Here is a 20,519-nt window from a genome sequence, read left to right on the forward strand (position 1 = left end):
TTTAGGTACTATATGTCAGTCACAATAAAAAAGAAATTTGTATGGGAACCCCCCCTATTTATTAACTTTTTTTTGTTTTTAGATTTTTTCCTACGCTTACACACAATAACCGAGCTGGATTCCAAATTTCATCCTTCTAGGTCATCTGGAAGTAGGTTAGGTTTAGGTACTTATATGTCAGTCACAATAAAAAATGGTTTTTTTGTATGGGGCCCCCCCCTATTTTATAACTTTTTTTAATTTTTAGATTTTTTCCTACGCTTTCACACAATAACTGAGCTGGATTCCAAATTTCATCCTTCTAGGTCATCTGGAAGTAGGTTAGGTTTAGGTACTTATATGTCAGTCACAATAAAAAATGGTTTTTTTGTATGGAGACCCCCCCTATTTTATAACTTTTTTTAATTTTTAGATTTTTTCCTACGCTTTCACACAATAACTGAGCTGGATTCCAAATTTCATCCTTCTAGGTCATCTGGAAGTAGGTTAGGTTTAGGTACTATAGGTATGTCAGTCAGTCTTAAAATTTACGACTTTTTGACCTTCATATCTTTATAACCGTTTGAGCTAGCTTCATGAAATTTGGGCTTCTAGATGTCCTTATGGATATAATTAAACACACGTAGTTTTATGTGTTTACGTTAAAGATGTTTTGAGTTATAGAAGGGGCAAAAGTGGCACCAAGTGGTTCGTGTAATATTACACTTGGCGCTGGCTAGCCAGTTCCTTTGCTTGAACTTGGCTTGACACGCTGCCGCGTGTCTAGATATAGAATGCCTTATGGCATTCATGAAGGCACAACCGACGCGAACGTAAACGAAAAACAACGAAAAGTTATTTCATATGTTTTTCTTTTGCATGGTGGATGAAAAATTTTATAAGTGCTTACCTATTCATGTTGTCATACTGACTGTACTTATAGTTGTAGTTAGGAAGGTACTTTCTCACGCATTATAGCTCTAGTAATCTGTAAAAACTAATTCCACCAGTCGATAATCTGACTCTGACCACCGAGTAGAAAGCGAACTTTCGAGAGAAAACTGTCGCTTTTCTAACTGGCGAGGAAACCTGATCGGTGCATATCGGAGAGAATATAGATCGGTAATGGACTTGGCTTATTACATATGCGTGCTAATGACCTTGCTAATGGTCATGTCATTAGAGTTAGATATAAGTATACTCACCGGCTTATAATGATTCGTTTAGATTACTTGCTGGCCACTGCAAACCGAGGTTCGCGAGGCGTATGCTCTTTCGAATTTTAATTACATCAAGACAAAACTAGAATTAAAATTCCAGGAATGGCAGATTTATATTGGGGCTGGCAGGAGCCAGACCAGCAGGAGAATGCTAATAAATAGGATTTTTTTAGCATTCTCCTGGTTTAGAACTTAGAACAGGGGTTATCAACCTGTTTTACCTACTTCACTCACCTTTAAATCTTGTTAAAAATAACAAATGACGAGAGGTCTGAAGTATAGAAGTTCTAAATACATACTTACCTACAAAGTTTCTCCGTTCCTCTTGAATTATTGAAGTGGTAGAGATTTAGAGATACGGAAGCTTCTGAATTTCTAAGTTCGTAATAGGCCTTGATCACTATAACACTATAGTAATTAACTATGAAGTAACAAAACTTTTACTTTTTCCACTGCCCTAATTTTACTTACAAAGCTTTTAAACTACGAGTATATTCACGCTTCACGGTGTGATTACAATTATTTCGTCACACTTCACAAATACCGCATGTCACGACCATGTATGTCCGTACCTATATGTTACTCCGATCGCTCGCCCACGGAGACGATGGCGACGATGCCAATATTGCCAATGCCATCAGCCAGGCTTATGCCTACCAGAAGAATGGTGATTTTGGAATTTTTACTTACCACATCAAGCTTACAACCTTAATGATAAAGTGACTTTTTAAAATAAATGCGGTATAAGTACCTACCTATATAAAAAAATGTTGTAAGTAATTTGTATTCTTATAATCATCCAATAAAGTAGTCATAATAAAAAAAATAACTCATGTCTTGAAAAAAAGTAAGAACCCCATACATATTTAAATCTTTCGAGATAAACTCGGTAGTGCATTTATTTCAGGCCGGAGCGTTTGCGGAGAAAAAAGCTGTTTAAAATTAAATCTCACAACACAATGCGTTCTGAAGGTCATGTAACATTGGTTTTCTGGCAGCTTGACTCGTATGCGCTCATGCAGTGTGTCATACCTCATACACGGCCGCTTAAAATACCGTGGTCTATGAATGGTGCTCCTTTCACTTTTACGCTGAGCAAATTGGTGCTTCCGGATCCGTTTACCTGATTTTTGGTGATCACTTGTCCAGCATAATTTAAATTATTATTTTTCCTTCGTCTCCTGGAACAACTTTACCTGTGTTTATTTGTCTCTCAAGCACCCTTTAGAGGGATTTGGCTACCTGGGATTTGGGCATTCCTAGTTCCCAGGCTAGCACAAAGCGGATTAGGGACGTCACACACACTTTCAAATTTCTTCGCTATTGTATGCACATAAGGCACACTAAAATACTAGTGGTAAAATAAAATTATAATTCGTACATTAAAGTTCCAAACAACTCAACTATCACACATCACAGCCCTCGTATCTCCTCTAGACTGGGCTCGTATCTTTTGATTGTTTCGCGCCTGCAAGAAAATTTTAAACCAATACATACAATGTTTTACTAACTGCAAGAATAAGTACCTGTGTGTGGGTTTAAATTCCCACAGCGACCACGGACCGTGACTTAATGATGTGGACGTGATTTTTAATTACGTGGCATTTCGCAACGTATGCTAATTACAACACAGTGTTTATATGATTTCTTGGAGTTTCTTTGTAATTTGGGGTTACGAGTGCATTTGTGCTTGTGCAACGTGCATACGATATGAATGGAGAGATCTGTGATCATGTTGCCAATATATTCCACTTTTCCTTCACCTACCTCATCATAAATAATATGGTAACCCTTTAAAAACTTAATTCGAATTTACTTAGTTTATAATTTGCTCAATACCAAAAGGCCAATTCTAGTTTTAGTTTTTCGATCTGTTTCCGATATGACACTGATTAGTCAGTGTCAAAAGTGACGTTTTTGGTTGAAGAAATATCACTTTTGACATTGACAGATTAATAATCATATCGGAAACAGATCGAAAAACTAAAACTCGAATTGGCCTGCTAGAATGTAAGCATCATTATAGATCTGTATTTCAGAGAGTACCTATATTTATTTTTTACGGCTAGTGTAGTACGAGTGCCGAGCTAACTAGGAGTCGAAGTGGTCGCCATGGTTGAAATCGGCCGGAAGGATCATCATCATCATCATCATATTTATTTTTTAATTTGATGTCGATGTCGCCCAGAAACTATAGATAAACTATGAAATAAAACGAGGTAATTCAACATTAATCATATTTATTATTTATTATTTATTTATTTATTTATACCCTGTTTGTGATTTATTTATTATGGTAGAACTAAAGGAATTATATTCATGGTAAAGTTTTGCACAATAAATTGCATTGCGTCTAAGAATAACCAAAAATGCTTAAAATGAATTCATAGGAAACATTTTTATATTAGTGAAAAATTAGATTGGTATAGATATATTTCTTTACTCTTTGATTGGAAATTAATAATTGTTGGTAAACACTGATCTACATAAATGATTCACTGTTGACAACACATAAAAACAACTTCCCATGTATACAAAATGGCGGTTACAAATGAACTAAGGCAAGTAAGTAATCGTTTCCTACGCAAAAGAAAGTGTTTACCATGGCTACGATAACCAACGCATTGTCTATTATAGGAAGTATAACTACCGTTGTGTATTGTTGTTGGTACTTTTGTGATAATTGTGATTAGGTTTGAGCGACAATGTGTTATTGTTTTTTTTTTGCGGTTTGTGCTATTGTTAGTAAGGCTACTAATTGTATTAGCAATTATCAGTAGGTATGTATACGGTCTCCTGATATGTTCCTATTAGCACATAACTAAGCTTAAAATGTACTTATTTGATAACTACTGTAACTGTAACTACTACAGTCAAGTGTAAAAATATAGGTGCACATATGAACTTAAAAAGATGTCCCATAGCTCTATGTCAGCGAATCTAGACACGCGGCAGCGTGTCAAGCCAAGTTCAAGCAAAGGAACTGGCTAGCCAGCGCCAAGTGTAATATTACACGAACCACTTGGTGCCACTTTTGACCCTTTTAAGAACTATGGGACATATTTTTGAGTAAGTTGTGTACGGTTATATTTTTACACTTGATTATCTACTCATATCCACTTGACTGTATTCTTGCAAATAAATGACTTTAACAATCACTAATTATAGTAAAAAAAAACCATATTAATTGTCACTTTTACTGCGTTTGGTTTTTTAAATCAATGTTGCCGACCCCTGTCGCGCAATAAGTTTCTTGACACTTGTAAGCTTGTAATTTGGAAATCTATTTGCACTTAAAAATTATACAAATTGTCGAACCGTGAATTAATTTCCATCTTCAGTGGTTCAGAACATTTTCCCATTGTCGCTTTCGTCGCGGCGCGGCCGCCTGATCCGAATAATTGCTAAACACTTTCGAAGCAAATTGCGAGCGAGAACAGTTAATTGATGACAATGATGACATTGCAGCCGCTCGGTTTCTTTTCTTTATTTGTTCTGTAGTCTGTTTCTTTGGGTAATTAAAAGAATGTAAACAAACCACATTTAGGAATTAATTGGGCAAGAAAATTCTTCAAGTAAATAAAAAACACGTTGTGTACATTTATTTAACTACTTAAAAGTACAGACTATAAGTTGAAGGTTTTATCAAGTACATACTGCTAATTAAATAACAGAAAGTTTTATATAGACTTGTAAATAATTTGGCAAGGAAGGAGTTAATTATTACGAGTAATTTAAACAAACGACGTACGGATATTTTATACTTACCTTTTTATTTTCCTGGAAGAATATCATTTAGGTACTTAATGCTTTAACTAAGTGCTGTCCATTAGTTCAGCCAATAAACAATATATAAAGTAAACAATATTGTCTTGATTTTTTGACAGGCATTGTAATAATACTTAATTATTTTTTTCTTCTTTGTCGTAATCTTCAAAACACCATGACTTACAGTAATAAACATATATTAATCTATGGTTGCGACTGTGAACAGTGAAAACTCTTAACCAACGCTTAAAATACCTATGTTGGTAATATGAACTTAGGTAAAACTTATTTAACTAAATTAATTAAATTTATCTTATCTTTATTGCACCACATGATAATAAAAAAAGGCGGACTTAATACCTAATAGTTCGTTTCTTTAGCATTAGAAAGAATTTGCAAGAAGGTAAGAGATCTTGACATGTCTTTTAATTGAAAAACGCTTTTTAATCATGACGATTTTTAATCAAAAACTATTACTTATCAAAGCAGAAGAATATAAATGATCGTATTAGATTCATAATTGTTACATATTTGCCGTAACTAATTTTTAAAATGTGTTTTTAATTAAAATACACATCAAGATTGTTTACCTTATTTGTAATGCTAAAAAAAACGAACTATATGATTGAGATTATGCTTATCCTTGCTTGTTTTTGTTACAGCGGCATGTATGATCGCGGGGGTGTGCGTGTACCCCGCCGCGTGGGGGGAGCCGGCCGTGCAGGAGACCTGCGGGCCTACGGCTGACCAGTACAATATAGGTAAAGTAATGTAGGGTCTGTCTGTTGTATGATCGCGGGGGTGTGCGTGTACCCCGCCGCGTGGGGGGAGCCGGCCTTGCAGGAGACCTGCGGGCCTACGGCTGACCAGTACAATAATATAGGTAAAGCCTGCGGGCCTACGGCTGAGCAGTACAATAATATAGGTAAAGTAATGTAGGGTCTGTCTGCTGTATGATCGCGGGGGTGTGCGTGTACCCCGCCGCGTGGGGGGAGCCGGCCGTGCAGGAGACCTGCGGGCCTACGGCTGACCAGTACAATATAGGTAAAGTAATGTAGGGTCTGTCTGCTGTATGATCGCGGGGGTGTGCGTGTACCCCGCCGCGTGGGGGGAGCCGGCCGTGCAGGAGACCTGCGGGCCTACGGCTGACCAGGTGACCAGTACAATATAGGTAAAGTAATGTAGGGTCTGTCTGTTGTATGATCGCGGGGGTGTGCGTGTACCCCGCCGCGTGGGGGGAGCCGGCCGTGCAGGAGACCTGCGGGCCTACGGCTGACCAGTACAATATAGGTAAAGTAATGTAGGGTCTGTCTGTTGTACGATCGCGGGGGTGTGCGTGTACCCCGCCGCGTGGGGGGAGCCGGCCGTGCAGGAGACCTGCGGGCCTACGGCTGACCAGTACAATATAGGTACACTTATAGCTTTAACAGCTAAAACGGTCACCCCTGTGTTTACCATCTTATCTACCCCGACTTCTGGAGTACCCGCCCCGTGCAGGAGACTGGTGGTTGTGGACACACAGCTGACCGGAATCGGTTTTTCCAAGTTGCGATTTCTGCCATTCACTATTTTTACCACTTTATTTTTTCTCAATAGATTCCTTTCCCGATTCCTGAAAGCATTTCTAAGAACCATTCGCATTTTCCTATTATAAGGTCAGATGGGATAAGGCAAAAACTGGGGAAAGAGTCACACTTAAGTATATGGATTTTATTTTTCAATAGGTTATTTTCCTGACAGGATTTCGAACCATTCGCATACATAACTAGGTAGCCTAGATAAGGTGCGACGACGAGCGAAGCGAGGGGGAGGGGGGATGCTAGACGCGACCAAAACAATGCGCCAGAACCATCACGTTTTATCTTACTTTTCTGTGACACTTCAGGTCGCTGCCACATCCGCTGGGCGTACCTCCTCGCCGTGATTGGCTGTCTGGACGGCATAGTGCTAGCTGCCCTCGCCTTCATACTCGCTACGCGCCATGTGAGGCTCCAACCTGACAGCCATTATCCACCGCCATCTCTCTATAAAGGTTTGTATCGATTGTTCGTTTATTTATAGGGCAAGCTTTCTTAATTAAATTTCCACTCTCTAAGGGCTGATTTAGACGGCGACGACTGGTTACGTCCAATTCAACCGATCGATCAAAAACCGCAATGTAATGAAATTCGCATGCGAGTTTTCGCGTCGTCTAAATGAGTCCTAAGGGTCAGTTGCATCAAACTGTTTGTCATCGTTAAACAGTCGCTATATTTTATTGTACCTATAGAAAGTAAACCGCCGCGGCGCGCCGGGTGACGTTGATCACTTTGATCAGTCTGACAAGTACGGATGGTGCAACTGGCACTAAGTAGGACGATATACACAATGTAAACTTAAAATATACTAGTAGTTCGCCCCGAACTGTGAACTCGCGGTTCGCCAAAAAGATCAATTGAATGCAGTGCTACTTAGTCCGAGATGGGCATAGTACAATTCGATAGTAGATATAGATGTTGTTGACTTACTAGGATGCATCTACCTATACCTTATTTGAAACAGGTGTGTAGATTTCGAAAATGATGATCATGACCAATAAAACGACATCCATGACGACTTTTATGACATACTGCATGGCCGTCATTTTGGATTCTAAAATGATCATCATTTTCGAAATCAGGGCCCTCTAAAACCTACAAAGTGACATCCATGACGACTTTTATGACATAGTGCATGGCCACCATCTCGGATTCCAAAATAGTCATCATTTTCGAAATCTGCGCCCCCTAAAACCTATAAAACGATATCCATGACGACTTTTATGACATAGTGCATGGCCGCCATCTTGGATTCCAAAATAATCATCATTTTCGAAATCTGCGCCCCCTAAAACCTATAAAACGACATCCTTATGACATAGTGCATGGCCGCCATTTCGGAATCCAAAATGGTCATCATTTTCGAAATCTATGCCCCCTAAAACCTATAAAACGACACCCATGACGACTTTTATGACATAGTGCATGGCCGCCATTTTGGAATCCATAATGGTCATCATTTTCGAAATCTGCGCCCCCCAAAACCTGTAAAACGACATCCATGACGACTTTTATGACATAGTGCATGGCCGCCATTTTGGAATCCAAAATGGTCATCATTTTCGAAATCTGCGCCCCCCAAAACCTGTAAAACGACATCCATGACGACTTTTATGACATAGTGCATGGCCGCCATTTTGGAATCCAAAATCGTCATCATTTTCGAAATCTGTGCCCCCTAAAACCTATAAAACGACACCCATGACGACTTTTATGACATAGTGCATGACCGCCATTTTGCAATCTAAAATGGTCATCATTTTCGAAATCTGCGCCCTCCAAAACCTATAAAACGACATCCATGACGACTTTTATGACATAGAGCATGGCCGCCATTTTGGAATTCAAAAAGGTCATCATTTTCGAAATCGGGGCCCCCTAAAACCTATAAAACGACATCCATGACGACTTTTATGACATAGTGCATGGCCGCCATGTTGGATTCCAAAATGGTCATCATTTTCGAAATCTGCGCCCCCTAAAACCTATAAAACGACATATATGACGACTTTTATAACATAGTGCACGGCCGCCATTTTGGAATCCAAAATGGTCATCATTATCGAAATCTGCGCCCCACAAAACCTATAAACCGACATCCATGACGACTTTTATGACATAGTGCATGACCGCCATCTTGGAATTCAAAATGGTCATCATTATCGAAATCTGCGCCCCCCAAAACCGATGAAACGACATCCATGACGACTTTTATGACATAGTGCATGGCCGCCATTTTGAAATGCAAAAAGGTCATCATTTTCGAAATCGGGGCCCCCTAAAACCTATAAAACGACATCCATGACGACTTTTATGACATAGTGCATGGCCGCCATGTTGGATTCCAAAATGGTCATCATTTTCGAAATCCGCGCCCCCTAAAACCTATAAAACAACATATATGACGACTTTTATAACATAATGCATGACCGCCATTTTGGAATCCGAAATGGTCATCATTTTCGAAATCTGTGCCTCCCTAAAACCTATAAAACGACACCCATGACGACTTTTATGACATAGTGCATGGCCGCCATTTTGGATTCCAAAATGGTCATCATTTTCGAAATCGGGGCCCCCTAAAACCTATAAAACGACATCCATGACGACTTTTATGATATAGTGCATGGCCGCCATGTTGGATTTCAAAATAATCATCATCATCGAAATCTGCACCCCCCAAAACCTAAAAAACGACATCCGTGACGATTTTTATGACATAGTGCATGGCCGCCATCTTCATCTTTATTTTGTTGCACACTTACCTTGGCCGCAGACGTTCGGAATTTTCATTCAGTTTCCGTACGGAATGACAGGTAGGAACGAAGTATTTTGAAGATGGCGCCAGCATAGCGTGCCCTGTCAATCCCTAGAATTGTGTCAATTTTTTGTTTGTAATGAATATTTATGTCCTGTATGCCAGTCATTTAAGCCAAATCTCATAGACAAAGAGGCAAGCTATGATGGCGCCATCTATGCAAACCTTTGACAGTTGCCAACCCCATTCCGAACGTCTGTGGCCTTGTAGCGAGGCTAAAGTCGACAATGGATTGAAAACGTGTGCGAATATAGTTATCAAATCAAATTTGTCAGTAAATAAGAACAAAAAAACTATACTCGTCCTTTTCTTTCGGGTGCTAGTACTGGTGTAAGACAAAGATAGTATCATTCTCTCTGTCTGTGTTTGAAACGAGACAGTCCTTTGACAAACTATAATTGTAAGCTCTGTGGAGCCTATAACTGATTCACCATAGAGATTAAAATAAACTGTATCTGTGGTAAGCCGTATTGTTTCTTGTACCTATGGAGTGTAGAACCTCTACCTTCCATAGTTTCTTGCCAAATGTCAAATACCTATACTATGTTTATTTTTATCTTGCTAATTATTCCAAAATGGTAAATTTAAAGACGATATTATAAAAGTGCAAGCCGAGCGCTTTCATTTGATACCAAACTCGACCATACTTTCTTACAAAAAAGATGACCAGAAATGCATGACCCCTCACAAATAACTTTTTAGCATTTTAAGCTCTTCTAGCTTAATAACCTGTCGATAAAGCCTGCTCATAATTTAATGACTAAAATTTACTGCCCTCAACTACACGTTTACCCAATTTCATTTAAATTAGGACAAATTTACTTAAGTTCTTGAGTATCAAACTATCTTCTGACAGTTCAGCTTAAAAACATCGAAATGCCGGGACGTGCCGCTAGCCGGCCGCGTGTCCGAAGTCGAATGTAAGAACTTCGCTTCGCTTCGCTCGCTCGTTCGATCACCCGTTGTTTCCGGTATACCAATAAACTATAATTAGATAAAATATTACCACAAATACCAGTTCTACGAGTCAGGAGGCCAAGTTCTCTGACGGAGAAATCTTCCCATCGATTAGAGTTTAGACCGGCGCAGCCGTGAAATATCATAAACAAGTCGTTGAACCCGCCTAGATGAAAGTATTTTAAAACTATTACTATTTAACAGATTAACAGTAAGGTACAGTGAAATGCCATCTCAGTAAAGTTGTTCGCAGATGATAAACATATGTAGGTACTTAATTATTTTCAACTTTCAACAAATTCTTGATTTACTTTACTAGCTCTTACTTACAATTAGTGCATTTTGATTTGACAACGAACTGTATACCTACTTGTATTATTTTTATATTATTTCAATGTTTTGAATCTGCCATCAATCTAAAGGGCTGTGACGTCACCAACATTACATTACAGGTAATTCAAGTAAAAGTTAGTATTTGCTATCCTATAGCCGAATTTTTTATTGTATTACAACAATGGAAATAGGTACACAATATAAAGTCCTTAATTATTTAATTATCAACGGAAATACGAACTAAGCCCGAGCATTGTTTTGATGAATCCATTACATCACGGTTCCACCCTGATTCCTGTCACGGCAGCGGCCACAAGACTACATGTATAACTACACCTTTAGTTAGATACCCGTACTATATTATTGCAATTAAGTATAAGTAAAGTCCTGAATTAACACCGGAAATCATTGTTTTGATGAATCCATCGTTACATCACAGTTCCAGCCTGATTCCTGTCACGGCAGCGGCCACGAGAGCGAGAACTAGCCGTAGCACATTGTGATACATAGGTACCTTTAAACAACTGAGTTAGTACTTGATAGGTATTGTTGATGTTATCATGTTATGTATCATACCTACGACTAAACACGTACGGAACGCTTAAAATTATACGATTTGGCAATTTTCGTCTACATATCTTTACAGAAAGAAACGATTAGCCAAAGTGAATAGCAAACAACATTTTCCGTCAGCTAGACCACCCCGATATTATGAATTAAAACGTGCTGTCCTATGAAAAAAGCGCCATCTAGTTTTATAGTCAAAGTATCAGCCGTAACGTAAAATAAAGTATTTCTAAAGGATGAAACACATTTTCCAAGATGGCTTCGGTTTCTCGTGGTCCCCAAACGTCAGATGGTCTGCATGTTGCGGGCTGTTGTAGAGATTTCGACCTATTTCGAATGTTACCCAGCAAACATTTTTGGTCAATATTCCGAAAATGGCACCTATTTTAGGTCGCACAATTTAGGGGACCAAAATGGGGCACGTCGAATCGACGTCGTCGGCACGTCGAGTCGACATAAATGGGGAAAAAACGCACGTGCCGGCGACGTATTTATTGACGGTAAATTAGTGATTACAACCATTAGGTCAACACTAGGTCATGTTTCCGACGTGGATTCGACGTCGCCACGACGTGCCGCGTAGTTGAGATGTACTGATTTGGTAATCTTTACCACCTTTAGACGTGATGGTGACATATTTTTTTCCATATAATTACTCTGCGAGGCAATATTTAGATGAGACGCTATGAAGAGAAAAAGAGACACAAACATTACGCTTATATATTCTTTTCACTTAAAAACAAAATGTCTAACAAGAAAACATTTTAAGTTGTGCAATGATAATGGCGGCCACTAAGCGTCACTTGCACCATCCCACTAACCCAGGGTTAACCAGTTAAACCGTTAACCTAATGTCAAATTGTACTGGTAACCATGGTAACTCACGGGCTTAAACGGTTAACCCCGGGTTAATGAATGGTGCAAGTGGCCCTAAGTCATGTAAAATAATTTAGGCCGATTACGCAGATGAAGAACGATGAAATCTAGTGCACAGAAAATTTTTTCGTGCAGTATGTTAGGTTTACATACAAAACTATCGATGGGCTTTTCAAATATTTAAGTTTTCAACATTTTATAAAGTCAAAATGCATATATTTGCTTGTAATTGAGTGTTGTAATTGAATATTTGTGTGTGTGAGTGTATTGACTCGATCACAAATATTGTTTTATTTTGAATATTAGCACAATGAAGTACCGTGCGATGGCACCATTCAAGATATAACAACTTAAATTATGCAATTTCATATTTAGCATCTCGTTATAATTAAAGAAAATGGCGGTACAACCTTATGGTATTGATAGTACTTTACAAGTGATTTTAACTATATGGTCGCAATTTGGTATCTATTTTAAGTTACATTTACCTAAAAGTAGTAGCTAAATCGACATAAAATCGACGACCTAAAGGTCTCTGTATAAGAAATAATTACGTCGAAAATACACCTAAAATGTCTTATTAGTACATTTGACCTATTGGTCAGACTTTGCAGTTAATTTTAGCTAATATTTCGACTTATTTTCAACCATTAAGTCCCTGACTTCATGGTCCCCGTATAAGAAATAATTACGTCGCATATACACCTAAAATGCCTTATTAGTACATTTGACCTATTGGTCAGGGTTCGAAGTTAATTTTACCTAATATTTCGACTAATTTTCAACCATTAAGTCCCTGACTTCATTGTCTCCGTATAAGAAATAATTACGTCGCATATACACATAAAAGGCCTTATTATTAAATTTAACCTATTGGTCAGGGTACGAATTTAATTTTACCTAGTAATTAGACTTATTTTCAACCATTAAGTTCGTGACTTCATAGTCCCCGTATAAGTAATAATTACGTCGCAAATACACCTAAAATACCTTATTAGTAGATTTGACCTATTGGTCAGGGTTTAAGGTTACTTTTACCTAATTTTAGCTAATATTTCGACTTATTTTCAAGCCCTAAGTCCCTGACTTCATGGTGTATTTATGAAGTGGAATTTACGTTTTATTGTCCCTATATTTTGACTTGGAAGTAAAAGTGTACAATAAGTAAAATAATTGGTGACTTAGGACCTAATTTTTACTTAAATTGGTAAAATCTTCTTCGAGCCTAGGAAAAAATACTTAAAATGTTTGCTGGGTAATCTTACAAGGTAGCTTAGCTCTAAGCGCCACTTGCGCCATCCCACTATGCCGGGGTTAACCGGTTATACCGCTAACCCAGGGTCAAATTGTACTGGTAACCATGGTAACTCCAGGTTTAACCGGTTAACCCTGGGTTAGTGAATGGTGCAAGTGGCCCCAAATAGTGTTTTAGGTTAGTTAAGGAGGAGGGTTAAATAAGTACAAAAGGAATAAATGCCACAGAGAGCCAAGCTCTGTCACAACGCCCACTTCGTTACTAGAACGAGTTCCCCGTCCTTCGGCCACGTACGAAACGCCGGCTGTCTGTCCGTCTGTCTCATGAATTATTTAATATGCTAAACTACTTAACGGCAACACACTGCAAGCGTTTTGCAATTACGCCTATACTAAACCTATACATATACTGTTATTTATAGAATTAACAGCATGTAATATAATATAATAGACGGTAATTTAAAAATATTACAACTGTTAAATATCAAACGGTGTCGCCATCTACACGAGTATAGGCCAAAAGTATGGCGCCATCTATTCGAACGTAATTTTTTCTTAATTTTCCGAGGTACGTTTTTTTTATACGGAGTTGATAGGATCAATAGTGCTATAGAATATAATAGTGTTTGCATTAAAATGATTGCCTTTTATCAATAAAATCTGTAATGTCAATAATATCAGAATCTGAATCTCTTTGGTAAAAAATGACAAAAAGTAATTAGGTGGTTGGCTATCGTTGTGAATTTTTTGACATTTACAAAATGGTCCATTATGAAACGGCCTTGCAGAAGTTGCAGATTTGCATAAATAGTGCAAATTAAGTGGAAATAGAGCTAATTTAAAATTATTGTGTTCTTCATTAGCCTTGAATCACAGACGCTCTCATTAGTTGACATAAATATGCTACCATGTTAATAGATTTTAAGCTAATTTTGTGAGAGTAGTTTTTGCAATTCAAATTTATTATCTATAGCGACGATTGCACCGTTATTGATACTAATTTGGTCATGTTTGGCAGTTTATTGGAGGAGAAGTTATGCAGTTTTCTATTTATAATTAGATACGGTAGAAAACATTATTATTTTTACGCTAAATATGGACGATAATCCTAAAATATACTTACAGGATTTCTGACGGAACGCGGTAATCTTATTCAATACATTTCTGCAATCTCTCTCTAGATAATAAATATAAGTATATTACATATTTATAATTGCCGATACGAGTAAACTCGTAATACTAAACGGACTCACAGATCGAACGCTATGCTATTTACGGCAAATGATGATGTATTTTTTTTGTACGGTTGCTTCTTTTGACTTAAGGCGGGGTGAAAATCGGCAGCATTTTAACATTCATAAGCGCATGCATTGTAAACTTAAATTATACAATTTTTCTTTAGTGCAATTATTGTCTGTTCCAGGTGAAGTGAACAACGCCTACGTAACGGACGCGGCGTCCGTGGCCTCCCGCAAGTCGCTTGCCCTCCAGCCCGTGCTACTCGTCCCACACGCCCGAGCGAGGGACCTGGACAGCTACTCGCATTATTCTCAACGCTCCAAGCATGGATATGCCAACACCATGCACAACTACCAGCTGTAAAACAACGCCTACGTAACGGACGCGGCGTCAGTGGCCTCCCGCAAGTCGCTCGCCCTCCAGCCCGTGCTACTCGTCCCACACGCCCGAGCGAGGGACCTGGACAGCTACTCGCATTACTCTCAACGCTCCAAGCATGGATATACCAACACCATGCACAACTACCAGCTGTAAAACAACGCCTACGTAACGGACGCGGCGTCAGTGGCCTCCCGCAAGTCGCTCGCCCTCCAGCCCGTGCTACTCGTCCCACACGCCCGAGCGAGGGACCTGGATAGCTACTCGCATTACTCTCAACGCTCCAAGCATGGATATGCCAACAGCATGCACAACTACCAGCTGTAAAACAACGCCTACGTAACGGACGCGGCGTCAGTGGCCTCCCGCAAGTCGCTCGCCCTCCAGCCCGTGCTACTCGTCCCACACGCCCGAGCGAGGGACCTGGATAGCTACTCGCATTACTCTCAACGCTCCAAGCATGGATATGCCAACAGCATGCACAACTACCAGCTGTAAAACAACGCGGCATCCGTGGCCTCCCGCAAGTCGCTCGCCCTCCAGCCCGTGCTACTCGTCCCACACGCCCCAGCGAGGGACCTGGACAGCTACTCGCATTACTCTCAACGCTCCAAGCATGGATATGCCAACACCATGCACAACTACCAGCTGTAAAAGCCTTCCAGCTACCTAACTAGACAGCTCTCAGATCTGCCGTCCCAAGAAATGTTCTATCTATTACTTTGAGTTGAGCAATCCGGATTATAGCCTCGCGGAATAACGCAGCGCAGCGCCACCTAGTTTACGAATAGAGAGTAAAAGCTTCAAACGTCGCTGGTCAGATGGCGCTTTTATAAGTTATTTTGTAATTATTTTTCTTATTGTAGAATGAGAGTGAGTTTTATTAAAATTTAGAATTCCATAGACAATATCGTATTTTGAAACTACTGACAGCGTTCTATTGGCAAACATTCTGCTAATATTGAATCTTTAATATAAACACCTGGCGACTGGCACGCCATCTAATTTCACGTGGTGATAATTTCTATGGAGGTAATATTTTATTAATACTCAAGACTCTGTATTGTACTTATAATTTAAGCTAATGTGTAGTGATGAATGATAATGATTGATGTACATAATTGAATAAATACCAACAATTGGTCTATCGTTGTATTAAAAGTACAAAAAGATCCGCCAAAAGAGTTTATTTTTGAATCATTTTGTATTTAATGGGTATTTTTATAAAACTTTGACATTGATGTACTTATTAAAGATAGATACGCCTATATTGCCGTCCAATATAAATAATAATTAATACGTAACAACAACAACGAATAACTTACAACGAATGCATTTGGTTCACGAAATGCATATTTCTTATAATGTAAATTAAATTAAGTAAATAAAGTAAGATAATATTAGTTTATTGTATTATTTCTTCCTCGAATTTTGCCCTAATCCCGGGGATAATATGTTATAAATGAACTAGGCGTGAATCATGCATTTTACTCATCACTTAAAATCTCTCGAATATGCAAGAGTGGCGCCATCTGTCGCACAAAGACTCAAATACTGCGCGTGCGATTGTGGATATGGGGGTAAAAGAAAAATTGCTTAACTAAACAATATTTAATTTATGCAATAAAGTTCATTTAATATCGAGCCGCCACAGCGTGGTATCCGCGAAGCCTCGATTTTCCAAACAGCTGTTTGGCGGCAGCTTGTACGTGGCCAGTCGCGTCAGTCCGCTGCGGCGCGGCAGACTGTGCCGCCCTGGGTCGCCTATTAGGACCTGAAATATAACATCATTATCATCATCATCATCATCTCAGCCATAAGACGTCCACTGCTGAACATAGGCCTCCCCCTTGGACCTCCATACGTGCCGGTTGGAAGCGACCCGCATCCGCGTCTTCCGGCGACCTAAACAAGGTCGTCTGTCCATCTTGTGGGTGGGAGAAATATAACATGTATTTATTAAATTTCACAAACATAAAAGGTCCAAATGCCTTAAGGCATAGAGCAGACATGACAGTATAAATAGGAGGTAGACAAAAAGGGAGACGCAAGTCGAGACTAGACATGAGTATACTAATAGGTACTATAATTATACCTAAAGGGCCACAATTGCATCATTCCACTAGTCCAGGTTTAACCGGTTAGACCTGGAGTTAGAGTTACCATGGTTACCAGTACAAGTTGAGTTAACGGTTTAACCGGTTAACCCCGGGTTAGTGCCATGGTGCAAATGGCGTTAATTGTCATAAAAGCCAACCAATCGTCGTCTCAGCGAACTCTGTCGTACAACATGTTACCGTTGAGTAGTAGGTATGTCGCAGTGAGGCTTGTCGCCGTCGTCGCCTATGATGGCTCCTCTGCTCCTCTACACGATGGGCTAACGCCTGCCACTCCAAGGGACGCAGCCATGCGGTAGAATGAGATAGCAATATCACTTGCTCCCTCTAACGTAAAATAAATGCGTCCTTTGGAGTGGCCGGCGTTGGCCCATCGTGTAGAGGAGCCATGAGGTTGGCTTCACCTTATTGTAAGTATAAAGTACTCACAGTGGTGCCTTTTAGAGTCATCAGCCAATCAAACAGTGTCTCAGCGAACTCTGTGTCGTAGAACATGTCGCCAACGAGGAGCGTGTCGCACTGAGGCTTGTCGCCGATGAGGTTGGCGGCACTGGTCGTTACGGAAACCCCGTTGAGAGAGGCATTGATGGAAGTGGCTTCTAGGGCGTCTGGAATTATAATAAATATTTTATTCTATAATTTACTCTGGGTGGTTGGAAAATCTATCCTTCGCGCCCACATTTTTCGAATTTCTCCTGAATAAGAATATAATAAACAATGTAATTAAATGCCCCATCTAGACTGACCATGCTAACTTTGCACATAAATAATTTAGCAGTAAGAACGCATACATATCCCAATATGTTCCATACTTGACGTAGCATTTGAAATGAAAACATAGCGTGGTCCGACTCTACGCAAATATGTATAAAAACCGGGCAAGTGCGAGTCGGACTCGCGCACGAAGGGTTCCGTACCATAATGCAAAAAAAAAAAGCAAAAATAAAACGGTCACCCGTCCAAGTACTGACCACTCCCGACGTTGCTTAACTTTGGTCAAAAATCACGTTTGTTGTATGGGAGCCCCATTTAAATCTTTATTTTATTCTGTTTTTAGTATTTGTTGTTATAGCGGCAACAGAAATACATCATCTGTGAAAATTTCAACTGTCTAGCTATCACGGTTCGTGAGATACAGCCTGGTGACAGACGGACGGACGGACGGACGGACAGACGGACGGACAGACGGACGGACGGACGGACGGACGGACGGACGGACAGCGAAGTCTTAGTAATAGGGTCCCGTTTTACCCTTTGGGTACGGAACCCTAAAAATAGATACTAAAAAAATAATGTGAAATCATTATGGTGATGGTGTAATGCAATAAATGCCAACTGAATAAACATGGAAAATGTATGTAAACACAACTGAATATCTATTTTGAGCTTACGTTCAACAGGGGATGTAGCTCAGTGGTAGAGCGTTCGCTTTGCATGTGAAAGGCCCCGGGTTCGATCCCCGGCATCTCCAACTTTTTGTATTTTTTACTTACATGGATCGATGTCATTGGCCAATACACTCTTCGCTTTCATTTTTGCTGCTGCGATGGCACCAGCTCCACAACCACATCCTAGGTCCAAAACTGTTTTGTTTTCGACAATTTTAGGATTGTCGAGTATGTATCTGCAAAATAAACAAGCGCTTTTCGATACGGACATTTAACAGATTAGTAAGTGAAATTAGAGTACGGAAGTAAGGATAGGATGTAAAAATATACCATTACAAAGAGTTTAGAATATAGCGCTATCTATTGATATTTGATGTTACTACAAGCCGAGCTACTAAGCAGAAAGTAGTCTTAGTTCGTATTCTATTCGACAACAGATGGCGGTATAAAAGTTTCTACTATTCCACAATAGACGTCAGTCATAACAAGCGTCAGGGTGGTTGGTGGACGTCAGTAATTTTGGGATTAGAGGGAATATTATGAAATTTTTGGAATTGATTTCAATCATAAATACCTAGTTACTCGATCTAGCTCAGTCAGTAAATATATTTTATTACTATATGGTCGTCGTGCGCAGTTACATCTCTATTAAAATTGGGACGAGCTAATTATGTCTAATTTATACAAAAACCTATGTAAAAATCAGAGTGTACCTAATTTATTTAGCACCAACACAATATTCCAATTACCAATATAACTAGCCACCCTGAGAACTGTAGCTTCATTTATTTTTCAATCAGTTTCGAGTTTTTAAGAGGCCCGCGAGGCTGGTTTTCAAAATTCCCGGAAGAAGTCTGATTCTGAAACATTGTTCTACGAAGTTGGTATAAGCGTCAAGGCCCGTTGCGAGTTTTCCGGGTTACCTAGAAACATAAGATTATTTTTCATTGCTTTATTTTTTAAAACAAATTTTGACACAAAAAATTTTGTCTGTTTTTTTTTCAAGTTCGTTGAAAAATCGTGTATTTGTCTTTTATTTTTCTAAAATTGAAAAATAAAGTTGGAGAAATGCAAAGCAAAAAGCCAACGACACGAGGTGTTCCCAGGCGGTCACCCATCCAAGTACTGACCTCGCCTGACGTTGCTTAACTTCGGTGATCGGACGAGAACCGGTGTATTCAACGTGGTATGGACGTTGGCGATAGACATAGTAAAAATTCTATATACAATACAAGTTTATAGGCCTGAGTTACACTTGTAAGTTTTACTTACGTAAGTAGGGACACGGCTATACTACAGAATGAGAGATGAATATCGTTATCTCATTCTAACAAATAGCTTTGTCCCTTACGTAAGTAAAACTTACAAGTGTAACTCAGGCCTTAGGCCAGTCAATGTTTTGCATGGAAGACAATGTTCAGAAAATACATTTATAATTGATTTATAATAAGATTAATAAGTTTTGTATGTACAACATGCAAAATGGTATGCACAATAATTTTCATATAGGTACAGTCGACGTCAAAGATATGTTTACACTTTTGCACCTTATGCCTTTGTAATAAGGCGAAAAATGTAAACATATCTTTGACGTGGACTGTACAACGTCTACCTATTTTATAAGAATATTCACGGCGAATTTCCCCGTATGGAAACCTATCAGAACTAGGTCCAGTTTAAAATTTTACAGGTGCCTCTGAAATTCCCTGAATTTTGATAACCTAACTAATCCTAGGTGGAAACGAAAGCCTACTTCAGCTGCCACCCGGCCGCCCACCGACCTATATTCAGATTTTCTCTGAACTGAAGCTTTCTCAGAACACACTGGCAATGTTAGGTTTGCCTGAGTGCAAATTCCGTGAAAACTAATTAGAGAATGCTTGCATACCTAACTGTACTAATACATAGCTTATACTCTTGGAAAACGCTTTTAATTTGTGCAAGAGTTTGGGAAAAAAGATGCGAGCACAAGTTAGGTACCTACAGGATTATGAAAATTACATAATTTATAGAGATTTACCTACCAAATGCCCCGACGGCCCGAGTCA

The 20,519-nt window shown here is 39.3% G+C and overlaps 2 protein-coding genes and 2 non-coding genes across 4 annotated transcripts in view; 2 read left to right on the top strand and 2 right to left on the bottom strand.

Annotated features, from left to right (window-relative positions):
* The first annotated feature begins 6,166 nt into the window (after positions 1–6,166).
* LOC134679440 (LHFPL tetraspan subfamily member 3 protein) lies at positions 6,167–15,143 on the top strand. Its single transcript, XM_063538352.1, has 3 exons — positions 6,167–6,257; positions 6,853–6,999; positions 14,773–15,143. The coding sequence occupies exons 1-3, from the start codon at positions 6,167–6,169 to the stop codon at positions 14,949–14,951; spliced, it is 417 nt and encodes a 138-aa protein (XP_063394422.1). The 3' UTR covers positions 14,952–15,143.
* Positions 15,144–16,596: 1,453 nt separating this feature from the next.
* The window catches only part of LOC134679554 (electron transfer flavoprotein beta subunit lysine methyltransferase-like), a 61,582-nt gene continuing 57,659 nt past the window's right edge, over positions 16,597–20,519 (bottom strand). Inside the window, exons 3-5 of the mRNA XM_063538511.1 lie at positions 18,577–18,707; positions 17,513–17,691; positions 16,597–16,740 (exon numbers count right to left, since the gene is read on the bottom strand). Of these exons, the coding sequence (XP_063394581.1) occupies positions 16,597–16,740; positions 17,513–17,691; positions 18,577–18,707 (454 nt within the window). The remainder of the gene's footprint in view (positions 16,741–17,512; positions 17,692–18,576; positions 18,708–20,519) is intronic.
* Trnaa-ugc (transfer RNA alanine (anticodon UGC)) lies at positions 18,483–18,554 on the top strand. The gene has a single exon. It is a non-coding gene; the product is annotated as a tRNA-Ala (tRNA).
* On the bottom strand, positions 19,553–19,671 carry LOC134679729 (5S ribosomal RNA). The gene has a single exon (XR_010100396.1). It is a non-coding gene; the product is annotated as a 5S ribosomal RNA (ribosomal RNA).

The sequence above is a fragment of the Cydia fagiglandana genome, chromosome 2, assembly GCF_963556715.1.
Source record: "Cydia fagiglandana chromosome 2, ilCydFagi1.1, whole genome shotgun sequence".
Lineage (NCBI taxonomy): Eukaryota > Metazoa > Arthropoda > Insecta > Lepidoptera > Tortricidae > Cydia > Cydia fagiglandana.